This window comes from Acomys minous (assembly GCF_964271855.1).
Source record: "Acomys minous genome assembly, chromosome: 1".
Lineage (NCBI taxonomy): Eukaryota > Metazoa > Chordata > Mammalia > Rodentia > Muridae > Acomys > Acomys minous.
In genome coordinates, this window is record NC_140483.1 from 82,707,935 (window position 1) to 82,733,088 (window position 25,154).

Sequence of the window (25,154 nt, forward strand, 5' to 3'; positions counted from 1 at the left end):
GTGTTGCCCTTCTCTTGTCCCCCAGACATGTAAGTCATGGTCTGTGACCACAGACAGAAAAGCTGCTGCTCCAGGATATAGTCCCAGGCATGGCATCTGCTCATGGAGGAAGCCAGGTCCTCCCCACCTTTCCTTAACCTTTTTCACTACATATGCCCTCTGCCTCTAAAGTAACCACACCAAAAAGGCCAGAAACACTGCTGAAAACAGATGAGCATGGGTCCCTGGGCACCGAATTACTGAGAAATCATTTGCATTCTGTTAGGCTAATTTGCATAAAATTAGAGCCAAGAGAGCTTGGCTGGGTTCTCCACAATGCTATGGCCACCATTATTTATCACCATTTACGAGGGTGGTCCAGCAAGACAGACCACCAATTAGAGTCAGCATAAAAATGGAATCTTCTCCATGCCCACTTGGAAATTGGCATCCTCTGGGTAAAGGAGTAGGGGACCCAACCACATCATGGGGCTGCTGCGTCCTATGTTATGACAGGAGTTTATTTACAAGACTGTGACCTATGACAAGAACACAGTTTAAGCTGAGGCTCTAATGATCCATGACTGTACACACACCTAAGTGCAGGGTGTGGGGGCTCAGATCTGAGCCCCAAGGACCAAGCCCATCACCCCTCATTCCATGAAGTCCTTGGCTTCCATCCCTAAGAAAACATTTACCCTAAAAGACACGTCCCCCACTTTGCTAGGTGTATTGAGGTGCACATTGAACTAATGGCCTCTAAACCCACACACCCATCTTCCTTCCTTTGGATCAAGGGACATGTGAGTCAAATGAAGTGACACTCAACATGACAGCTGAACAAAGTAAATCACACAAGGCCAAAGTGTGGAAGAGAGAACAGAACACAATCAGATACTATTTTATATTTTGTTATTTTTATCTCACCCGCCCATTTCTCTGTAAGGCTATTCCCCAGGGAAATTCCATTTTCATGACAAAACTGCTTTCTTGTGCCAGGGGAAAGGCTGTGCTGCTGTTATCAGTACCATTGTTAGCTCTGCTAAGGTCATCGCAGATGCTCTGTCTACGTGAGATAAATGGCTTCCTAAACAAGCTCTTCAGCAGCCTGTGGCTGCTCACACTTGCAGAGTCATCATATCCAGGGTCTTGAGGGAAGCAGCTTTCCGTAAACTCCACAACTGGAGAAGCAGCAGGGCTCTGTCTTCAGGACCACCAGCCTCTCTGCTGCTGGTTAAGTTCAAAGCCAGAATCACCCTATAACCATTGCTATTAGTCGCCCCTCCATGCCCCAACGTCATCACTGCAAGGCAAATGTCCACAGCTCTCCAGCATCCCTGGACTGTGGCAAGAAAGAAATGCAGGAAAAGGGACAGAAGATGTGTAACCACTGTAAAAGCATCTGTTCTGCCCCTGTCATATAGGCAGCTGGGGTGTCCCTCTCTGTGACACTTACATGTAACTACCAGTAATGTATGCAACAGCGAGCTGTCTTGTCGGCCAATGTTTACTGGGCATCTACTATAAGTTTGCTTTGTGCTAAACATGTACATTCAGTGCTGGCCAGGCATGCCCACCTCCTCTAACCGCTGTGCACAGCCATCTTGAGTGTACCTTACAAACACCTTTAGGGCTATTTGTCATGGCTGTTCTTACTTCCTAAAATGGTAAGACTGTTCAGCACCTAAATCTGGACACTTGTCTCACTTCTCTGCCCTTCCTGCTTCCTTCTAGCTGCCAGCAAAGTCAGCAATATTATCCTCAGTGAAGTGGCCTCGACTGTGTCCGGCTAAAAGCCATTGCTGACTTTCTTCCCCTTGGTATGCACCTCTAACTTGGTTTGACAGTTTGGATGGGTCACTCTTGTCTTCACTTTGGTGACCTTCCAGTTCTACCCTTAGTGTGATTCCAGTCACTTTGATCTGCTTGTTGTGCCTGAGCTTGACGGGCACATCCAAGTGTGTATCTACATGGGGTACCCTTTACCATCCACAAATGGCAAATTCAATCTTTTAAAAAGAGAGCTGTTTATCTACCAAAATCTACCTCTGCACTTCTTTCCAGGAACAGGCCATAGGACTGTAACCTACTTGTTTGTTTCTACATCATAGGCAAGCCCTCCAACCCGGCCAGAAACCATCACACCCAACTGCACAAAATGGTGGATAAGGGTCAGTCTGTCTGAATCAGCCTCCCTAGAGCCACTGTAGCCGACACAGAATGCCAGTGAGTCCTCTAAGTACGTGTGCTCTTGACTTTATACACAGACAAAGGTTTAGATTCGACAGTAAAGCCAACCCCTCCCCCCAGCCCTGGTAAAACCATTCTGTACCCAACTGGGAGTTCTTACCTACCTCTCCACTCTCAAAAGTGGGGTGGGAAAAGAGAGCACAGAGCAGGGCAGCCAATGCTGCCTTACACCTTGCTGTTGCTTACCTTCTCTTTCAGAGGGATTCAGGATGAATCATTTCACTAAGTGACTTTTTCAGATGGCTGAAGCCTAAACTTTCAAAAAATGTTAACCATTTAGAAAAGAGACGTTTCTGCAAATCATTACCCACATTTCCTGGATTCTCCAACTGTTACTGTGAGGAATTCCCTCGTCTGGCTGGATAGCATTGAGCTGACTCGGGTGGGTGATGGAAGGGTCCCCTGAGGTCCTGAGTCCGCTCCACCACGAAAGCTGCAGAAGACTATGCTATCAGCCCCAGGCTGCTCTGCACAGCACATGGACATGGGTGTTGATTGGGAACTTTCTTGGATTGAGACGTGCTTAGGAGGTTAGTTATTAAAGCTTACCTCTAGCATTCCCACAGACAGTTTTAGCATGAGGGTTCTGACCTCATCAATGCTTTCATTCATTGACAGGTTCAGGCTCTGAATGGGCTAGTGGAAGGTTGAGCTTGCCGAAGGAGGAGGATATCTTGCCATAAGGGCTTCCTGTTCCTGTTCTGCTTCCTGTCATGAAATGAACAACTTGTCCTCCTCTCTCCTGCTGCCAGAGTGATCTGTGTCCCCACCAGCCCAGAACCAGTATGGTTAAAAACAATGGACTGAACTTTCTGCACCTGACAAATAAAGCTAATCTTCTCCTCTTTTGTTGTTTCTGTTAGTCAGTCAGCTACACCGACAAGAAAACCACCGCCAGATTCTAAAACAATTGTTTTAATAATGTTCAGACCTCTACTATTTAACTCAGTTTTAGTTTAATGTATTTGTTGCCATGTTAGGATGATGAGAAAAAATCAATACTCAACCTTTTGAGAAATTTTTTCAATGCAAATTGGCTAAAATATTATTCTGCCTTGAAAAGGTATGGCATTCTGATATATGCTTCATCGTGGATAAACAAAATATGTTGGGTATAGACAAATACTGTGTGATTGATTCCTCTACTATACAGTAGCTGGAAGAGTCACATTTATGAACAGAGAGAGCACAAGAATGGCTTCCCAGAAAAGGAAGGAGGGAATTTAGAGTTATATTTGATGGGAGGAGAGTTTCATTTGTGGATCATGAAAGCTCTAGTGATGGATAATGGTGAAAACTCTACAGCACTAAAATCTATATAGTTAAAATGAGATGAGGATCTAGCTCAGTGGTAGGGTGTATGCTTAGTATGGTGGTTGGAACAAGAATGTTCTGCATGAAAGAAAGAATGCCCCACATAGGCTTATTAGCCACCAGAGAGTGGAACTGTTTGAGAAGGATTAGAAGGATTAGGAGGTGTGGCCTTACTGCAATAGGTGTGACCTTGTTGGAGGAAGTGTGTCACTGGGGTAAACTTTAAGGTTTCAAAAGCCTAAGCCAGTCCTCTCCTCTCCTCTTCTCTCTTCTCCTCTGCTCTCCTCTCCTTTCCTCTCCTGTCCTCTCCTCTCTCTGCTCCTCTCTTCCCTCTTCTCTCCCCTCCTCTCTCTCTCTCCCTGCTGCCTGTGGAGCAGGATGTAAGCCCTCAGCTACTGGTCCAGCTCCATGCCTGTCTGCCTGCTGCTACACTTCCTGCCATGATGATAATGGACTAGTCCTCTGCAACTGTAAGCAAGTGTCCAAATAAATTATTAATTTATAAGAGTTGCTGTGGTTGTGATGTCTCTTCACAGCAATAGAATAAAAACCAAGACACTTATAGTACTCGAAACTTCTGGTTCAATACGACAGACTACAAAAACAAACAAAATATGATTTTTATCTAGGCATGGTAAGTCATGCCAGTAATCCCAGAGCTAAAGAGGTGAAGACAGACAAGTCTATGTGACTTCAAGGACAGCCTCAGATACAGGGTAGATTCTAGAGCAGCCTAAGGTGCAGAGTGAAAACCTGTCTCAAAACAACAAAAACTGGTAATGGTGGTAAATATTCTAATACACACACACACACCTGTTTCTTGACAAGTTGACTAGGAAATGGTGACAGAGGCGTCAGTGGCTCAGGATGCAAATGTTAGCATGTTCTCTCTGCACAGCTGCTGCCGTGTGGAATGGCTATCACTAAGCAGACGTCTCCGAAGACACTAGTGTGTTTGTCCTTGTGAAAGTTTCGTACTCACAAATCACAGTTCTGTGACAAAAGGTTGGTTGCTGCTTCTCAGGGACATTAAGAAGAAGCCCAAAAAAGTGAGGTCAAAGGGGCAGGACTTTCTTCCTTTTCACACAGAAACCAAACTTCCTGCCCGGTCTTTAAAGCAGTACTTGTTACACAAAATCTACTAAAACAATGGAGACTCTGATGGTGTAAATTCACTAGACTAATATGGGTTTAAAAAACTACAGCACCCTTTTCAATACTGCATTATTGGGTTGTTCCTTATAAGTTAAACACTGGTTAATAAACAAGAATAAACAGTTGGCTTCTTCAGCCAACACCACAGAGGTTGGGCACTTCAGCCTCATGTTGAACTTGGTCTTGCCTAATGAAAGGTTACTATTTTCCCTGGACTTAAATAACAATTTCTCTTCCTTTTTTTTCTTATGAAATACTATGCTGTTCTGCTCTTAAAAGTTGTTAACATTAGTTATGCTTGGAGAACATTTAATTTTGTATTTATGCTTTACTAAAATTTTTTTTCAAAGAGGATTCTTCTTTTTTCCACTTGACTCTTAAGTTTTATACTCTGCATGTGAACTTGAAGTTTTTTGATTATTCAACTCATTTATGCTCAGTAATAATTTAAAAATCAGAGAAGAAAAGAAACATGTGGCCAGGCGTGGTGGTCCACACCTTTAATCCTAGTACATGGGAGCAGGGTGGAGGAGCAGCGTCAGGCAGATCTCTGTGAGTTTGAGGCCAGCCTGGTCTTCATGACAAGTTCCAGATTGCTCAGAGGTACTTACTGAGACCTTGTCTCAACTAAGACAAACAATAACAAAGACATTTAATAAGGAAGTAGGAAGAATTTCCTCTCTAGCCAGAATCTGGTGTCTACATTTCTTTGAAGAAAGGCGTTTCCTGGCCCACACTGGACCTCCCTTAGCCCACATGCTACACGTATCCTGTTCAAGAGTTAGCATGGAAACACCACCCTGTTCTGAAATGAAGGATCCAAAGTAAAAACGTAAGCATGGAAACATCACCTTGAAGGAGGCAGGACTTATTTCTGAGTAGAAGGAAAGTTACAGCTACCTCTAAAAAGAGATACATTGTCCTCTTGTAAACTTGAGCAACTTGTCCTTTCACCTCTGGACTCTGAAAAAAAAAATAACCACAAAGGTCTTGCCTAAAAATAAGAATGGCAGGGGAGTCAGGAGCACAGCAAAAGTGAAGCCGCAGCCTTCCCCACCTTTTTATTAAAGACATTAGGCAGGTTACAATTTGCCAGTGAAGTCACTGCCTGGATCAAGGACAGCACTGGGGGTTGTTGTTCCGAAAATGCTGACCCCTGGCAGTGCATGGCAGTCAGATGTCTGGCCCTGGACAAAGCAATTGTGACCACTTATTTTTCCAAAAGCTGCACAGATGCTGGAGCCAGAGAAGAAAGAGACAGAAAAGACTCCTTTCCTTAGCTCTGAAAGACTATTTGGAACCCATACTGTGAGAAAGACTTCATCTCCTTGTTACCGCAACACAGATGACTAAGTGGCTTCTCAGAGAAAACAAAACGAAAACAAAAGCCCCACATGTATCAATTTGTCATTTTTAATAGGGTTCTGTTTAAATGTTTAAATCATTCTTTAAGTTCCTGAGGACATTAATTATCCGTAAGTGGCGTTGCCCAAACCTAAGACCTGGTCTCGCCTCTCAGTGGGCGAAGTCACTCAGGTTTCTAAATCTATAATGACGCTTTCCACTCTCAGGAGGTCACTAAGGTTAAACCTGGGGTCTGGCACTTATGAGGGTTCAATAAATGGCTTGTTCCTTTCCTTTCTGATTCTTAATGGCAAGGCCAATGGCCATTGCTGCAATAAATAAAAAGGGGAGAGACAAATCAGAAACGTTCAAGTGGTGAAGTGCTTCAGCACGTAATCCAAAAATAGTAGCTCTCTTTAATGAATGTGGCTGCATAGTAACTGACTTCACACTGATGGTAAATTTAAGGGTAGAGCACTAAATGTGGGGTGACTTGTGAACAAAGGCCTTCATCCTTTACTGTGTGGACCTCAATGATGTTCCTTGACATACAAGTCAGTCCTGCCTCATGTGCACCAGTTTTGCACACCCTGCCTTATTCTGCAGCTCTTGTATTATTCAGCTAATTGCCCCTGCACAGCTCTGCTTTCCCACAGCGTAGGATGCAAGGGGTGTAGGAGAAAGCTATTGAGCATCGTGTTTTCTGTTTCAACTCTAGTCCCCTAGACTAGGGCCTGGCACACAATTTGTTTGGCTTTGTTGCTGTCTGAGACAAGGTCTCACAGTGTGACTCTGGCTGTCCTGGACCTACTATGTAGGCCAGGATGGCCTCAAATCAAAAGAGGCCTGCCTGTCTCTGCCTCCCTTAAGTATCAGGATTAACGTTTGCACCACCAGCCAAGGCAAACCTTGAACTGCCAGCAATCCTCAGCCCCAGCATTGAGTGCTGGAACTTGAGACATGAGCTACCCCACCCAAGAATGAGAATTTTTGACACACTCTAGATGGAACCCTCATGCTGCTGGGCAAACATGACTGCCCTGCCTTAATCCCATAAATGTTTACTGAATGAGTGAAATAGGATTGGTGTGTCCTTTATCACTCAATGTGACTCTAAAGATGAAAGCACCACCATTTTCTTTTTAATTTAATGAACGCTTGCCCATTTTTTTTACTGTTTACCTAGAGAGGAGCCCATTTTTAAAAGTAAATAAAAACCATAATTGCTAGTTAGGTAGTGAAAACTGAGAGCCATCATCTGTGGTGATCACCAGGTTCTGCTCTCTCTCTCTCTGGTGACAGAATTGTCTCATGGAGCATTACAGAAGTCTCCAATTAGTCCTTCAGGACTGTTCTTCTAGAACCAAGACCACCTGTATAAGTTCCCTCAGGATTCTGAGTTCATGTATGGACATCAAATGAAAAACACTTAGATTGCCCTCTGCAGCAAACACACACACACACACACACACACACACACACACACACACACAAATACTTTACAAACACAGAACCAAAGGAGGAAAAATAAACAGAAGCAAGGAGGAAAAATAAACAGAAGCAAGAGACTGTATTCTCTCTCTCTCTCTCTCTCTCTCTCTCTCTCTCTCTCTCTCTGTGTGTGTGTGTGTGTGTGTGTGTGTGTGTGTCTGTCTCTCTCTCTCTCTCTGTCTCTCTGTGTGTGTGTGTGTGTCTCTGTCTCTCCCTCTGTCTCTCTCTCTGTCTCTCTGTCTCTCTCTCTCCCTCTCTGTCTCTCTCTGTCTCTGTCTCTCTCTGTCTCTCTCTCTGTCTCTCTCTGTCTCTCTCTCTGTCTCTCTCTCTCTCTCTCTCTCTCTCTCTCTCTCTCTCTCTCTCTCTCTCTCTCTCTCTGTGTGTGTGTGTGTGTGTGTGTGTGTGCACTCTTGAGCATACACACATACATGCATATGTGTATTTGGCCTTGAGGAATCAATCACATGTTAGGCATACATTCTATCATTAAGAAACATTTTAATTTTTGTGATTTTTTTGCAATAGAAAGCAATAGATTATACAAAATTTCAAAACTAAGTAGGTTTGATCAAACTCCCATGGCATAATTTGGTATGCCATGTGGTTCTCAACATAATTTGGTATGACAGTGGTTCTCAACCTTCCTCATGCTGTGACCCTTCAATGCAGTTCGTCACATTGTGATAAGCCCCCAACCATAAAATTATTTTGGTTGATACTTCACAAGTTTAATTTTGCTACTGTTACGAATTAGAATGTAAATATCTATGTTTTCCAGTGGTCCTAGGTGACCCCTGTGAAAAGGTCCCACAGGTTGAGGACCGCTGTCTTAGGAAAACATACCAGGAAGGCGGGTGATCTACTGGATGCCAAGAACATCACCTCCCTAGCTTCCTGGTTCCAAAATGCTGCTGGGAAGTTTTCTCCTCTGGAGATGCACACGAGTGCAGGCTGGAACTCACGCAGCAGGCCGACTGCAGTACCGGCCGTTCCTGGGCTCACACACAGGCAATCTACACAAAAGTTTTGATCTTTGTTTTCACCTCAAGGAAAATTCTATGACATCTGCCTTTCATAGCTGAATTTCCTCAAAGAAATGTTTATTTACTTATCTTTAAAAGGGGCTTATTCCATTGTAAATTCTGCCACAGGAGCCTTCAGCCAGACAATATGAGATGAGGAGGAACACATAAATAAGTAAAACAGTCAGGAGGAGAAATCACTATAGTTTAAAAAGAAAATGAGTGATGCTTGAAACAGTCAGTCCACCATCATGCTTCCTGAGTCATCTCTGCCTCCTGCCCTACTCCTAACACAAGACAGAGAGGGTCTGGCATCCACACTGCCGTTGCCATTCACTTCTTTTCAGTCTCATCATCATCAGTCCTCTGAGAGGCTCAGATCGGCCTGGGTGGAAAGAGAGCCCTTGTAGGTGACATGCCCCCAGCATCGTTTCTGATCCTGCTGTCTTGTGTTCTCTGCTCCTGCCAGAATATCCTCCTTGGTCCCTACAACCTGCGTCAGCTGCTCACACATGCCCCTCTTTACTAGGCTAATTCCCAGGCTCCAGCTACTCCCTGGGGTCCCTTCCTGACTGCACCAATGCCTTGATCTCCCACAGCTGTAGGCATGCTTGCCTGTACTCCGGGACTGAGAGTCAGACCACCTTGCTCTAGGATCTGACCGATACACACGTTACCATTTGAATATCAAGTGTCCCCATAGACTCACATTCATTCTGTTTTATCTATATGTATTGAGTGTTTTTCCTGCACATATGCCCATGTACCCCTTTCATGCTTAATGCAGGAAGAAGCCAGGAGAGGTCATCCAACCCACTGGAACTGGAGTTACAGATGCTTGTTGGCTACCATGTGGAAACTGGGAACCCAACCCAGTTCTTCTGGAAGATTAAGCTAGTGCTCCTAACCACAGAGTCACCTCTTCATCCCCAGGCGTGCATTTGAAATGTTTGGTCCCTATCTGGAAACTTCAGCAGGTGGGCCCTAGTTAGAGGAAGTAGATAGATAACGAGGGCCAGCTTTTGGGGGGTACCTCATTCCTGCCACTCCCATCTGTTAAAACTATTACCCACCACACTCTACACCAGGATGCCCTTCCCAAGCACCTGGGGCCAAGTGACCACAAACTGAACCCTCTAAAACCGTGAGGTCCCCCAAATCCTCCTCTGTTGGGTGGCTTCTGTCAAATATCATAGTCAAAATTATATGCACATGATTAATACACTATGTTGTGAAAAAGTCATCTTAATTAGTAGTTTATTTATTGTTCTATGTTCAGTAAATGTATGGCCAATTAAAAAAATTTGTTCTCTTAATGCCAAATGCAAAAATGCAAGTTGGGCCGGGCAGTGGTGCCACACACTTTTAATCCCAGAACTCTGGAGGCAGAGGCAGGCAGATCGCTGTGAGTTTGGGGCAGCCTGGTCTGCAGAGTAAGTTCCAGGACAGTCAGGACCACACAGCAAAACCCTGCCTCAAAAAACAACAACAACAACAACAACAACAAAATGTGTGTTGGTTCTTAACAATGACAACCAGGGCAGTCCTTTGAACATTTTACTGTGCCAAACAGTAAGACTTTAAGGCAAAGTCAAACATCTCCACTCATATTACCCCTCCCATCAATTTTTCATGTTTTTAAACCCCTAATTTGCTCATTGGTCATGCCCTTGAAATATTTCTCACAAAAGGCATTTTCGGATTCCAACGACACAGACTTTCATCAGTTAATTTTTAATCGAGCCAAATATTAAGCACTCACATTAACCAGATAAAGCTACCGATTTGCAGTGACAGCTTGTGTTATTCTCACACACAGGCCAAGCATGAAATAGAAAACTAATAACCCTTAGCTGTATTCTCAAAGTATCATTTATGGGAGAGAAAACTACATTCAACGAAAACTTGTGCAGCGGCTGTCACTGCTTCCCCTGCGCTGCGAGCTGCTGCAGAGCAGGGGAGCTCCTTTTTCTCACGATGTGGGCAAGCTTAACCCCCTCCACACACACACACCCAGTGGATGTATTCATTAGGAAGGAATCTGGCAGCTGGACAGGGGACAGATAGTTTGGAGACCAGGCCAATTATCTGGGTGTCCTTTATAATCTGAAGTTTCTGAATTCACCCAAAGATAAGCCACTTGAAGAGGGTCTGGCAATGGAAATGAGGCACAGATGGCCACAGAAGAAGAGTGGGAGAGGGGGGAGGGGAGACAGAAGAGAACTTGTTTGTGGTTTCATTCATGGGGACAAATCTGCAAGTTGACACATCCGTCTTTTTACAAGCCCCTGGAGAAGTATGGTCAACCTTCATTACAAGTAAACAAATCATATGATCTTTCTCAAACAGATGACAAATGGTGAGCAACAAGGCTTTAAATTTGCTTTATGCCAAGATATGAGGGTTCTCAAAACACAAATTCCTCCAGTTCTCCAAACCACAGATAGTCTGTGAGGCTGGCTTGAACCAGAACACCACAAATGCAGCCAAAGCTACTGAGCCAATAGGGGTGATCGGTCGTTGGTGGCCTTCCTATTGGTAGGTGTCTTCAGAGATGAAATCTTAAGTTCTCTCATCTTTGGGAATAATAACCTGAACTGACTTACAGCTTCAATAGACTGCTTGATTTTATCAGAGAAGATCATTCATCTTCATGACTTTGGTACAATTCTCATAATATTTGAGTTACCGCTCTGATCAGAGCTAAAATCCACCTTGCTCCCCACAGGAGAACCTTGTGTAAGCCTTGCTTTCTTTAATGATAAGGTGATGAATAATCTCAGACATTAAGACCTTCACAGTCCGAGTTAGATCTGGGAAGAGAAAGAAGGTGCATGCTTGTAGTCTGTGTGCATACCACCTTCGCATAAAAAGGTAGAGTACGACCTTCATCCATGTTGACACTGATAGTCACAGCTGATGAATGTTCAGTGTGAAGCAAAATCTATCTTCATAGCATCCTTTCTTAGTTCAGAGAAAAAGATAACGAGGAAGTTATAGGTATGTTTTCTTTTTTTGTTTCTAATAAGTATTAATTAACAAGTAGGATGTGAAAGTTGGTCACGGATTGCTCATTAACAGACTAAGACAAAGCTGAATGGTTACGATGAGTTAAACACACAAAGTCCCTTTAACATAATCACTTTATTAGTCCACTCATAAACCTATTGTTTATTATAAGACGCTTATCACTTCTGTATGCAAGATGCCATCTTGACTTTAATGAGAGATATTAGTTCACAGGGAAGTTGCAGAAACTCCCCAAGTGCCTTGAATTTAGATCACAAACGGAGGGCCTTAGCAGCTAGCAGGGCAATGCTAGTTCAGCTCAAGCTAAATTACAGTTTGGGAGTGGGAAGATAAGCTCAGAAAAGTAAAGCTTTGGGCCCACCCTGAAATCCAATGCAAAGACTGCTGGGAAAAGACGGTTTGTGAACAACAGTAATCAAAGATGTTAGAGTCAGCAGTAGTACTTAGGACCACATTGGGCGAGGAGAGGAGCAAAGAGACCGCCCCAAGCCCACATAGCTTAGGCACACGAACAGCTAAGTTTTCATCCTCAGTTTCTCCCTTGAGCACCTGGTCCTTAGGTTTCACTGCTTCCTTGCCTCTCCCTCTTGAATATCCTCAGAAAGGCCCAAGATGACAGAGTCTAAAGTCAAACTCATTACGCTTACCATAGCAACTGAGCTTTCCCTTCTCGGGAAGACGGCATCTTTTTTTCTTTTTTTTTTTTTAAGCCAACTGCTGTATACCTCAAGTCTTCTGATTCTTTCTGTCCCTCATTCATCCTGGAGTCCCAGTCTTTTGGTCCCACATCTACACAACTCCCATCTATAGCCTTATACACTCTCTCATTCCCATTAATATGCTTATACTCCTACTGGTCTCTCTGGTCTAGCATCATCCATCATCAGTCTTTCTCTAACACAGACATCCTGGATTATCTCAGAATCCTTTCAGCATTTACCAAGTTCTATACAGCTCTCTCAGTTTAGGATCAAGGGCTACATTCTCAAACTAGGTTATTCCCAGAATGCCCTTGATGCCCTAACCCAGAGCCTGGCACATGTGAAACTGGCCACCGTGCCCCAATTCTTTATGAGTTTCACACATCCCTGCCTGCTTGATAGCTCTGGGTCTCACTGCTTTACACACTCCCTCCGCACACCTCTTATCTATTCTCCAAAGTTTGCTTCAAACCGAACTCCCACATGGAAATCTGCTGGAGTGCCTTCTAACCAGATAAGCTCTCTGTCAGCCAAGACTGACAAGGACTGTGGCTAGTTACAGATTTGTTCCAGTCCAAATGTTTGTTCTTTAAAACATTGATTTTTAACCAAAACAGCTAACACTGAGCTTTTTAGATGTAGGTTTCTAATAAGTGTTTTCCTCTGTGAAGAAAAAGTTAGGGTGTATGTTTTCCTAAATAACAAGAGCTTTTGGATCCTTCCTTTCTCATCATTGTTCTAGAGACTGGGAACTCGAAGTTCAGGGGCATGGACAGCTCTACTCATCTCCCTGAAGGCTTCCTCAGGTAGTTTTACTCTTGTGCTGTTGTTTTAATACTTAATAAGTGGTTCTGCCTCGATATGCTTATAATTTTACTATAGAATACTTTCAACCCTCTGTGTTTGCAGTGGGGAGACAAAGATGCTGGCAAGAATCCAAAAAGGAAATAGCTATGCGATAGCCCCAGAGCTTTGAACTTAGAGGTGCCAAAGCTGCCATCCTGTGCGGAACTATTCTCCCACCCAGACCCCAGGAGATAAATCAACATGTACAGTTGAGGACATAATTCTCAGTTGATTTTATGTCTCTCCTAATTGCAATAAGGACATGCAATATATACTAGATAAGCACTGAATCGAGAGGACTAAGCATTTGCCCCCCTCTTCTTCTGGAAATTTCCAATGCAACTGAGAGGTGAAGGGCTGGCTACAATTCAGTTTCAAGCTTAATAACATAGATATAAAATTCATCATGCTGCAAAGCAGAAGTCTGAGCTATATATTATGGAGCGTTGCAAAGAGACGACAAAATACAACCTGCAACTCGAACTCCTTGTTTGGGGCACTACAGAGTAACATCTGTAAACTACCCGTTATTCTTCTGCAGCGTAACTGGTTTTTTTTTTTTTTGACATCTTAAAATGGAGAAATATAGTAATCAGAACTGTCACAAGAAAAGACATGTTGGTCTCAATGGAAAACAACAACAAAACTCCATGGAAGAATTAAAGTTTCTCTTGACACAGTGGGCTCTCCAGCTGTTTCCGGGAGACGTAATAAGAGCGGAGTGGAGCCGGTCATAAGCTTCTCCCTCATGATGCTGAAAGCCCGGAGAGCAGACTATTAACTAAAAGGGGAATACTTTCTAGTCAAAAAATCTTGAAGGCAAAACAAACAGCTGAAGAGAAACACAAGGGCTCCTGACGGTTTGCTGTTGAAGTCCACGCTCCGCATCTGTGGTCAGTTCCATAGTTAACCTCCTCATAGGATGTGCTAGTCACTAAGAAAGTCACCAGGAGGAGCTGAAGCAATGTGGCTGCACCAGCATGTCAGTGAGAGTCCTGCTGAGCACGGTGGAGGCTGCCATGGGAAAGTAGTCCTTAGTACAGTTTATCTTAGTTTGCCTTAGTCAAGGCATTTGCTAAGCTCAATATCCCCCCCTGGAATCACCCACTGTAGGGATCCCAGCAAGAAAAACAAACAAACAAGTAAACAAACAAACAAAAACAAAAAAACAATGCCAGCTCTCTCTACTGGGAGTTGGAATTCACAATCTCTGCAGGGAAGGGACGGCACCTGCCTGCCTACAGATTTTTCACCTGCCTCTTAGCCTGTGGCAAGGTTAGAATCTGGCGAGCTACACTATGGCTTTAGTAAAATCTCACTATCATCTACCTCCTGGAATAAGCTAAATAGAGTGCCATGTTCTCCATGTGAATCCTACCCAACTGCTGCGCAATGATAACGAGCTGTATCCGAGCTACCTATGAGAAACTCTAAAAGCCTGAGAGACAGACACAGCCATTAGACCCTCATGCTCACTGGAATCAAGTGCTGGCTCTACAACTGGCTCTTGTCAGGACAGCCACCTGCAAAGAGACCCTGGAAGAAAGGAAAGAACTTTTTACCTTTAAAACTTCTCCTGTCTGCATTTTAAAAAAGAGGCCCATGGGTACCATACATGCTTGCTTAGGAATGCAGTGAGAGTCTAGTACAAATCCCTGTAAATTGTGAATCATATTTCAGAAGAGAAACATCTGATAACAGAATAGTACCAGGACCGGAACCAAAGCAAAAGAGAAGCTTTTTCTTTCTCTCCAAGTTTGGGGGTGGGGGAGTCTTTAGTGTAGCTCAAAATGCACTTGTATCTTTCTGTGTACAAGAGAGAATTGTTTAAGATATGTCTTCGAAGTACTGTGTTCTAATTACAGCAGCAAATCTTTCCCTTTAATGAAATTCTTTAATAACTGAGGACTAGGGTTTATTAAGTCTACTTAATGTGAAAAAGTAGTGTTTATGGATTACTATTTAAAAAGGGAACTCCCCCCGCCTTTCAGTTCTGTTAATACTATGTCTATGTTAATAGGGTTTTTTATTATTATTATCTGCATTTGACCCCTTATTTAAATGAGCCCTGGACTCACACATGAACAACCATGTGGCTAGAACTAATTTTAGGATCAAGACTGAAGCACATGGAAAACAACTTTCTTCTTGTCTTCTTCTTTCTAAGTCCAGGATCTTGCTTGCTGGACCCCTGGCTGCTACACTAAGACACAGAGTGCCTGAGGCTGGGATTTAGCCAGGTTGGGGTGTAGCTCTCCTTCCCATGCCCCCAGCCTTAGCCAGAGCCCGGTACATCTGAAACTGGCCATCATGTCTCCTGGACATTGAGTGCACGTGTTTGGCTTAAACTGAGAAGAATGAAGGGCAAACTTCAGAGGGAGATGAACTCCCTGAGTGGTCTCTAGACACAGTCGGGGAGCCAGGGGGAGCAGACTGAAAGGTCACTGGCATACCTGGAACAGGTAATATCCGATTCCCTTAAAAAGGTTTAACAGAACCTGTGACTCTCACATACAATAAAGCTTTAGGTGGAGAACAGCCCTCTGTACTTGCACACAACAAAGGCAGTGTTGTTTTCATGTACAAATGCACTCCTTTGCTAACCTGCTCTGATGACACAGTAAGTGTCCGTAAAGCAAGTGAGGTGGTGTATCACGAGGGAGACGCCCCTTCTGTGATGCACTCAGAGACCCACCCACCTGTGTGGATTGAACATTCTTCCAAGATACAAAACAGGACAAGGACAAGGAGAAGAGGGGGGAAAAAAACGGCAAGAATTTCATGTGCTTTTTCTCCCTTGTCTGTGAAGTTTTGTTATGTGGTAGGTATGTGTGGCCTATGGCATTTAAACAATATGACGTGTACTAGTTCAGTCAAGGGTTGCTAAAATGGACAATCTGCTTGTTTCAGAAAGCATAACTAAAAGAAATAGGACACATAAAAGAAATGTTTTCAGGGGATGTTAAATAGCAACAAAAACTCCACACAGAAAAGAGAACTGAGTGAACTAAAAACTTGTATGAAGTTCCAGAAACACAATCACTCAACAGCACATGACTAAAAACTCTAAGACCAATAACAGGCTTTTTTTTTTTCCTCTACAAAATAAATTACTGAAAGTGGTCATGGGATTCCTAGCAGACAGAGATACACAGTTTCCCAAGGAAAGTTCATCAGGGAATGTATTATTTAAGACTGGATCATCATAATGCTATTTTTAATACTACCATTTTGCTGCCAAAACTGGCTATGGCAGCTGACACTGGCCACTAGGAAAATGACGCTCTTTCATGTAGCTCATCCACTGACATGAGAATGGCACTGCTTTCCAGTTAGTCAAATGTTTTGGTGGACATGCAGTCTATTCAGAAAGGGGAAACTATTTGCTAACTGACCAGCTAATAAAAAAGAAGCTGACCTCTACCTGGTATAGAGACATGAGCTTCCCTTTAGTTGAAGGAGAAAAACTATCACACTTTAATGAGGCCAATAATGTCAACTTCATTAACACCATGAGGAACAGCCTTGAGAGGAGCCGGGTTGAGCTTATTTAACTTTTCTCTTGCCGTCACTCCATACTGCCTTTGGGGGGTCAGAGTGCTGTAGTGAAACACCCGAGAAACAAGATTCCAGGTAACTATCTGGACCTGCAGCCCACTAGAAAGAGGTCTACAGAATCTAAGTCAGGACTGACCCTTCCAAAACAAAACAGAGCAAACTACCCCAGTGGCACCGAGTGAAGCCTGGCATTCTCTGGCCAAGCAGTTCCCAGGTGACATCCCATGCTCCTGACCTGTAAGGTGTCAGGCATGTTCTAGAATGGCTGCTGTCTCCCTATTCTCTCTTTCTTGCCTTTCTCTGGACAGCAAAAAGGCCCTTATTCAGACTTGGGGATAAGCCACACTCTGCTTTAGACCCAATTACTTCTTTGTTTAGTTTGCAGGTTCTGGGACCCTCTATCAGGAGGCTGGTCGTTCCAAGGACTGTTTTCTCTGTAAGGAAACATGGAGCAGAGTGTTCCCTTGTGTCGGAGCACTCTGACTTCGAAGTAGAAAACAAAAAATGATTTTGAGTCTAAAGCTTGAAGTGCTCTAGAGAGTTCTATAGTGCAGCTGCTCCACTGACCACGGAAAGTTATGTCCACCATTCACATCATTATCAGGAATATAAGTTCTCTGCTGAAACAGCTATTGTTATGGAAGTAACGGTATTAATTAAGATAACTACATCTGCTGAAACATCACTGCACCATGCAGTACGCCAGAGACAATCCTAACATAAAATTAAAGGGAAACCTATACGCCAAATGCCTAAAACAAACATTTAAATTCATAAGACACATTTTAAACCATAGGCCGATGGACCAATCACTAAGAACTCTCAAATGCCACCACTTTTATTCCAAAATGGTCACACGATTCCATTTTCTGATATATACTATTTTCTTGTCAATTTACTTTCTTTTCCTGCATAATCACCCATTTATGTGTTATTCTGAGACTTCTTTTTTTCCTTTTACCATCAGCCATTTGTGGTTCTGTATGACTTATGTTTACTATAAGAGGCTTTATCAAAAAAAGGGATTTTTATCATCTGTTCCAGTATGCCATTGTGGTTTGGCTTCATGAAGTCATGCATAACATGAAGTCTATGCATTTATCAACCTTGGGTACCTGTTGACCACAAAGATAGCCCTACAACAAAAACCTGACGACGAACCCAGAAAAAAGAGACACTTCATTTAAAAATAAACTTCAGTCATCGGAGTTGTTAACATACTGCAACTCGACAACAAAGGTTGGCTTATATCTGAATTTCTATCAGAAACATATGGTCCTGTTTCCCACCGTTTTATTAACGTGATAGTTAATACAACACACTTACTGCCTTGGATTTCTTTCCAATAGAAAGAAACACGTGTAATTTTTCCCCACGAGAATATGAAATTATAAAACTACTAAATCAGTTTTATTCTGTTTTTAAAATGTTGCTTCTGGACCCCGAAGTTCCCATCTCTTTAAATACAGTGGCTAAAAATCGGAGGACCTAAACAAAACATCTACCAGAAACCATTTCCCCCTTCAGCCAACTCTTCCAGCACTGCTAACAGTCTGATGGCATGGGATGTCAACAAACAAGCAAGTCACAAAGAGCCCGTGAATGTCAAGCATTTAAACTCAGATATTTGAGTTAATTTTACTTTTAAACATTGAACAGTACCACCAATATTTTGTCAACTTTGGTCAAATAAGATCAGATGTTCACATCAATCATCTATTTTTCTTGGCTTTGTCTTTTTGGGGGCCCATGAATATTAGCACGACTTGCAACAACACAAGGTGCTTCTAGACATTTGATTCACGTGTGGTCAATTACAGATTTTTCTTCCTGTTTAGGTCCTATAAAAAAAATTAGTCATTCTCTTGAGACTATCCAAGTCAGGGCTAAAATGAAAACTCTTTTCATTAAAACAAGGTCTTTAAAAACTGTCAGACAATAATTATTGCTTTTCCACAACTTAATTGTTGTAAGCATAACAAGCCTTGAGTCTTCTCTCTGGACCCAAAGATCCCCGGGAGAAGATTAAATCTCACGGTAAAATATGGACGCTTGATCTCCCAAAGTACCAGAAAGCGACCACCCCCACAGATGCTCATCAAAGTTATAGACACCGATCATTTTAACTTAAGTCAGGGCTGGAGACTCCACAGCTAAGCCCACTGCAGTACTCTTTTCACAGACGCCCTAGCTGCAAGTCCACTCAGCAGTGGAGATCGCAAAACTATGTAGACCGTAGGTAGAGATAAGTAAAAGATATTGAAGTGGATGTAAACTTGTAAATCACGCCTGAGTCACAGAACACAAAGTCTGGAGCCCCCTGCAGAGCAGCGCAGGGCCTGCTCAGGGTGCACACGTACTGGTACCCACTGGGACTATGGCATAGACTGACCGGTTTCCACAAACATCCACGAACACCAGCTTACCCTTTTACAAGCTTAGCTATGATTTCCAGGAAAGGAGGCTGTATTGTTTTTCTTTGGGAAAAATGCTCCCAAGTGAGTCAGAAAAGGTATGCCTGCGTCCTCTGGTGGAGCCTGCTTGTCTAGTTGGACCGTTTCAGTTGTTAGTCCACCAGAGGAGCTAAGGATGCGCAGGTCAAGAGGGAGCGCCGGAGGTCCAGTTCGTACACAGGACCCAAAACATATGCAGCAAACTACTCAGAATAAGTAACTGAGAGTCACTGGAGGGATACTATCCATCTCCAAAGTCTACTGGATCAGCAGGCAGGAGTTAACAGTGTTGTCTGGATGTGATCTGTCCAGAGGAATGGGGTGAGGGTGGGGTAGTAGGGGGTGGGGACAAAGCTACAAACTCACTTTTATTTCATCGATTCAAAGACCTGTTTCGACCCAGAATCCACTCACACCCCAACCCCCACATCTAGGCCTTCACTCATTCAGACATGCACCTACCCAGCCTCCGTTATCCTGGATCCAGGTGTGCAGATGTCGGTTCAGGTACTCAGTCATCCACAGGGCGATATTGTCCACCAGCGGTGACATCTCCCTGTTGACGCTCTCCACACACATGACCCCACCGAACTCAAAGAAGGCCACAATCCTCCCCCAGTTCACCCCATCCCTGAAGAGTTCCTCCACCACCGTGGCAAAGCGTCCCCTCGCGGTGAAGGGCGTCAGGTGCAGCTGACTGGACATCTCTGCGAAGTCGCGACGGTAGCGGCGGGAGAAGTCATCCCCAGCTCGGCGGAGGGTCAGGTGGACCACAGGTGGCACAGGACTGAGTGCAGGCCCAGCGGTGGCAACTAAGGGCCTTAGAGACGACGTCCTGGCAGCAGTGTCCCGGTGCACAGCAGCCATTGGGTTGCTCTGAGGCTGGAAGGAGAAGATGCCAGGGGTGGGGGCGGCCCCTGGGGGCGCGGTGTCCGCATCTCCTGTATCCCACTCGTAGCCCCTCTGTGACAGCTTATAATGGATGTACTTCATCACGATCTCCCTGTTATCATACCCTGTTCTCCCGGCTTGCGCCATCCTTCCCCGAAAAAAAGCTGCAGGTACCAACAGCACTACGCGTCCCGGCTCCCGCCCCACGGCCCCGAAAGAAAAAAAAAAAAAGGAATAGTTATAATCCAGCTCTTTTATTGGATGTGCTTTGCATTCTTGGATGAGGGGGTGTTTTAGTCACGGGAACACTTGACTCTGGTGTTTCCCCCTTGGCATGAGATGCAGGAAATTTTTATTCAGATTCCTTTCGGCTCTTTATTTCATGAGGCACATTATTTATTAAGCTTTGTTAATAACAGTCTACTTCCTCTGCAATGCTGAAAGGTGAGGAGGCAGGACGACCGAGCAAGTTAAAATCAGGTGTGTTTTCTTTTATACACACAGGAGAAGAAGGGCAAATCCACTACGAGTTACACGCTAAAGAAAATGCATAAAACTGTCTGGAAATTAAATTTGCTCGAATGCACTTTAAGTAAAAAATATTTCAAATGCGTCCATTGAAAGTTACACTAAACCAAATTCCTGTGCAAAGAACTTACTGTATGTTTTTTTAAGGACGGCATGGTCTTCTGTCAAGTTTCCCCTTTTTTGGTAAAACCCAAACAAATACATAAGGCAGCGACACCATCGATCTTCAGAAGTCTCCTTGTATACGCTTCTTTGAAACTTGCAATGAATCAGGAGTTGGGGGAGTGGGGGATAGGTGGCGTGAAAATCAGGAAGGTTTCCAGATTGCGTCCCCACACTCTGGCTTCACTGAGAATGTCAATCCGTAGGAATTCCAACCGGAGATCTCAAGAGCACCGCAGCGGGGCAAAAAGGCAGTGGCGGCAGCAGATGAATTACAATTTTCAGTGCAGCATTTGCAGAAGTCCTTTGATTTCTCCCCCTTCTCGGCAATTTACACTAGCACACGCACACACACTGGAGCGCAGGCATGGACCCGTATCCACCAGACCGCTTCAGACCTCCACGGGAGAGAGACACGCGAGGGGGACGATGGAAGAGCGAGGGGGACAGGGACGGGTTATCCTCTTCTGATTAAACTCCGAAGGGCCAATGCGTTTTCCGAAGGAAAAAAAAGCAGCTTGATAAATGCAGGCAAGGGGCAATGGGGCCGCCGGTGCCGAGCAGCCCGCGCGCTGTGTGTGGTGCGCTACGGGAGAAGGAGGTGGTGGGGGAGGGCTTGCCCCCCTCTTTTTCCTAAAAAGGAGGACTGCTACGAAGTTCCCCCCCCCCGGCCCCCTCTTCCGCTGCACCCCACCGGCGCACCCCGCCTCCGGGCTGCGCACCCTTTCTCCTCCTCCTCTCCGGGCGGCGCTGGCGGCCGCCTCCTCGCGCTCGCGCCGTGCAGCAGGCTTGGCGGTGACGGCTGCTGCTGGGGAGGGCCTGTGCACCTCGGTGGTGGCGGCAGCAGCTCGGCGGGGACCGGGACGCAGGGCGGGAGGGCGGGCCGGGGAGGAAGGGGGCGGGCGCGGGGCGGGGGGCCCGGCCTCTTACTTCATTCTCCACCGGAGCGCCTGGTTTCCTGTACGTACGTCACCGTTCATTCAAAAAAAGAAAGAAAGAGCCCTCCTCTGAGCGCCCGCCCGCCGCCTCCGCCCGCCCGCTTGCCCGCCGCTCGGGTTAAAGGCGCCGCGGCCGCCCTGGGGGAGCGCGCGCCCGGCCGCGGACACTGGCCTGGGTGGCGGCCACCCGCGGGCTACGCTGGGCCCGGGACGGTGGGTGGCGCGGGCCTCCCGTGCGGCCGCGGCTCCGTGGGTGTGCAAGGGGCCTCCTCCTTGGCCTGCCGGCGGACTGCTGGGTGGGCAAGCCAATAGCAAGGGCCAGGCAAGTGGCAAATCTCCTGGACCCTTTCTAACAGTGTGGGGTGTGCACAATTGCATGGATCCTTTTTTAACGTGTGCTGTGTGCACAATTGCATGGACCTTTTCTGTGTGACGTTTGCAGTAACATGGACCCTTTCTAACCGCATGCATGAGGTGTGAGTAATCCAGTGGACCCTTTCTAACCACGTGTATAGTGTGTGTTTGTGCAATTGCTTGAGCCTTTTCTAACTGTATATGTAGTACATGCACAGTCACATGGCCCTTTCTGTGTGTGATGAGTACACAGTTCAATGGACCTTTTCTGTACATAGACCCAGGAACCCTTTCTAATTATGTGTAAGGTACGAACAACCGAATAGACTTTTCTAATTGCACAAGAAGCATGTGCACAGTCACACAGGCCTTTCTGTGTGCAGTGTGCATGGTCACATGGCCCCTTTCTGTGTGTGTCCACACAGTCCCATGGACCTTTTTTGTGTAGTGCATGCACGCCTGAATGTACTTTACTGCACAAGCACCATGGGCACAATGGAATGGCTCCTTTCAAGCCGTGTGTAGTTGCCAACTCGTGTGTGTGTGTGTGTGTGTGTGTGTGTGTGTACTGTATCTACAGTCACACAGATCCTTTAAACAATGTATAATGTGCCCAACCACATGTAGTATAACCATGTGTGTAGCGTACACAAACAACAAACCTATGTTATCAGCTCTCAGCAGCCAGAGAGATAACTGAGGCATATAGTGATCCCAGAGCAGTGGTACCCATGTGCTATCAGTATGGTGAGGAGAGGCAACCTTCTCCCAGATAGTAACTGCATATGTAAATGTTAGAATAACAAAGCTAGCAAGCTTGTTTCTAGGGCTTTTGTGTCCAGGCACCTCAAGCAGTGTGACTTAGAACAGATCCAAGTACTCTGCTTTGGAGTACAGAAGTCCAGAACCAGCAAGGCATGCACCTCAGAGGCTGAAGTCTGTCCTTGTCTCCTCTTAGTTGGCTGGTGGCAGACTGATGGCAGACAGTCACTGATGCTCTTGGCTTGTTAAAGCATAGTTAAGGGAAGTGCCAAGTGATGTGTTGAGTTGCTGTGGAGGAGTCACTTCATGAGTACCCAGGCCCTTTTAACCTGTATCCCTGCATATCCAGTGGTGAACGGTGCAGGACCTAACTCTCTCTGTGGGCCAGAGAAGAGAGGAGGGAGCTTTAAACGAACTCAGGGACTGAATTCAGAATTCAGAGGAATTCAGAATCTCCTCTGCCCCTAACGTCCTAGCACTGTGTTGAGGCTGGACCCCAGGGAGTGTACCTGCCATCTTTCAGGGTCATGATCCTAGCATGGCATAGGTTAAGGTCTTGAATGTCCTCAGCTCTAACTAGAAGCCGACCTGAGATGGCCTCACCTCAGAAGATACAGTCTATGGACCCACAGGCACAGCACAGCACAGCACATCACTACATAGGGCTCAAGGACAAACCATGCCTGTGGACAGGTAGCACACTGGATTACTGTGGTCAAAGAAACAAGACAGATGCCTGCTACAACGTATGTAAACAATTTCAGAATCATCTTTTCCTTGTTCCAAGGACGTATTTAATTAATATGCTTTTAAAAACTGTGTGTATTCACAATATGGGGTGATGGAGAGTACATGCCAAAGCATATGTTTGAAGGTCAGAGGACAACACTGTGGAGCCAGTTCTCCCCTTCCACGTTTATTTATTTATTTATTTATTTACTTACTTACTTACTTGAGGGGGCCTTGAACTTGTTATGTAACAAAAGATAAACTTGAAGTTAACAGTTTTCTTGCCTCCACCTCCAGAGTACTAGGCAAGCACAATGACCCCTTTGTGTGGTGTTATGATGGAAATTAGAGCTTTATGCACGCTAGGCAAGCACTGTACCAACTGAGCTACATCCTCAGCCCCCAAGGTATTTATTGAATAAACTATGCATTACATACAGCAATCACTTTTTTTCCTCTTTTTGCTTTTTCACATACCCCACCATGCTAGCTACCAGACTACCCTCTGACCTGTGGGAATGAATGTCCTCATACAAATCTGTTGCTAAAGGGACGAAGAGGATGGCTCCTTGCAGCTTTCTAATTGGCACTGACACTGCTGAGACAGTAGCACTGGCTGGCAGGAGGCACTGAGGTTCTCACAGAAATAGTAGAAAGGGCACTAATTCTAGAAGAAAAAAAAGGTTTAGGGATCCTCTTAGAACCATGTTTTAACCCTCAAACTACTTAAGAGGAATTGAAAGCTTTTGTACTTTTAATACCCAGCCCTGGCCTCTCGTTTCCTCCTCACCCCAGGGTGGTGGTGGTGGGGGCGCACTTCTGCAAAGGGGGCAGCCAGTGTGAAAGGATCCCTATTTCCTGACTTTCACTTAAGGATTTCCCCAGACTGGGTCCTCCTATGGCATCTTGGCTTTGACCAACAGCCTGAGGACAAGTGGGGGAGACAAATGTACCAGTGGCCTTTTCACTTCCCAAGGTGGCATCTACCTCCAAAGAGCCAAGGGAGCAATCTTTGGCACCTCGGCTTGGTTGCATCCTGCCAGAAGGAAAGGGCAGGACACAGAATGCAGGTGTAACAAGTGTCTGCAAGGCCTGTTTTCCTTCTTGGTAGTCTGTTAGACAGAAAGCTCTCACTGTGAGGTTCGCCCCCTGCTGGTTGGTTCTTCACAGCACTGTTCAGGACTGACTAGTTTACGGTGGAGCCTAAGCCTCAAAAATCCCATTATAAGAAGCCACAACTTCTTTAAGGAGGCACGAACAAGATATCAGCCACACAGGAGTGCAAATTTCATGGTAAGCAAGGGCTGGGGTTGCAAGTGTGAGGCTGTGTGAGGTTCTGGGGTTCGATGGCCAACACCGGGCAGCGTGCAGAAACAGGGACAAAAGGTGCTCACTTTTCATTTACAAAAGAAACCAAAGAGAATTGACTTTTTCCTTCTTTTTAAATGAGTGGCCTAACATTTAGGGTGGATGAGGCCACGGAGAGGAACCTGTCTGACACTTTCCAAAGCCTCTGCCCAAGCCTGCCTCCTTTCTTCCTACTTGCCCTTCTCAGAGCTGTAGTAACTTCTGATGGCTTTCTTGTTTTCTTTCTTCTTCCTTTGGCAGTACAGGGGATCAGACCCAGCGCAAGAGCTCCACCCCTGA

The 25,154-nt window shown here is 45.1% G+C and overlaps 1 protein-coding gene across 1 annotated transcript in view; it reads right to left on the bottom strand.

Annotated features, from left to right (window-relative positions):
- BCL2 (BCL2 apoptosis regulator) overlaps positions 1-21,774 on the bottom strand; it is a 173,136-nt gene extending 151,362 nt beyond the window's left edge. The window contains exon 1 of the mRNA XM_084763218.1: positions 19,606-21,774. Coding sequence (XP_084619344.1) covers positions 19,606-20,181 — 576 coding nt within the window. The 5' untranslated portion in view covers positions 20,182-21,774. The remainder of the gene's footprint in view (positions 1-19,605) is intronic.
- Between the last annotated feature and the right edge of the window lie 3,380 nt (positions 21,775-25,154).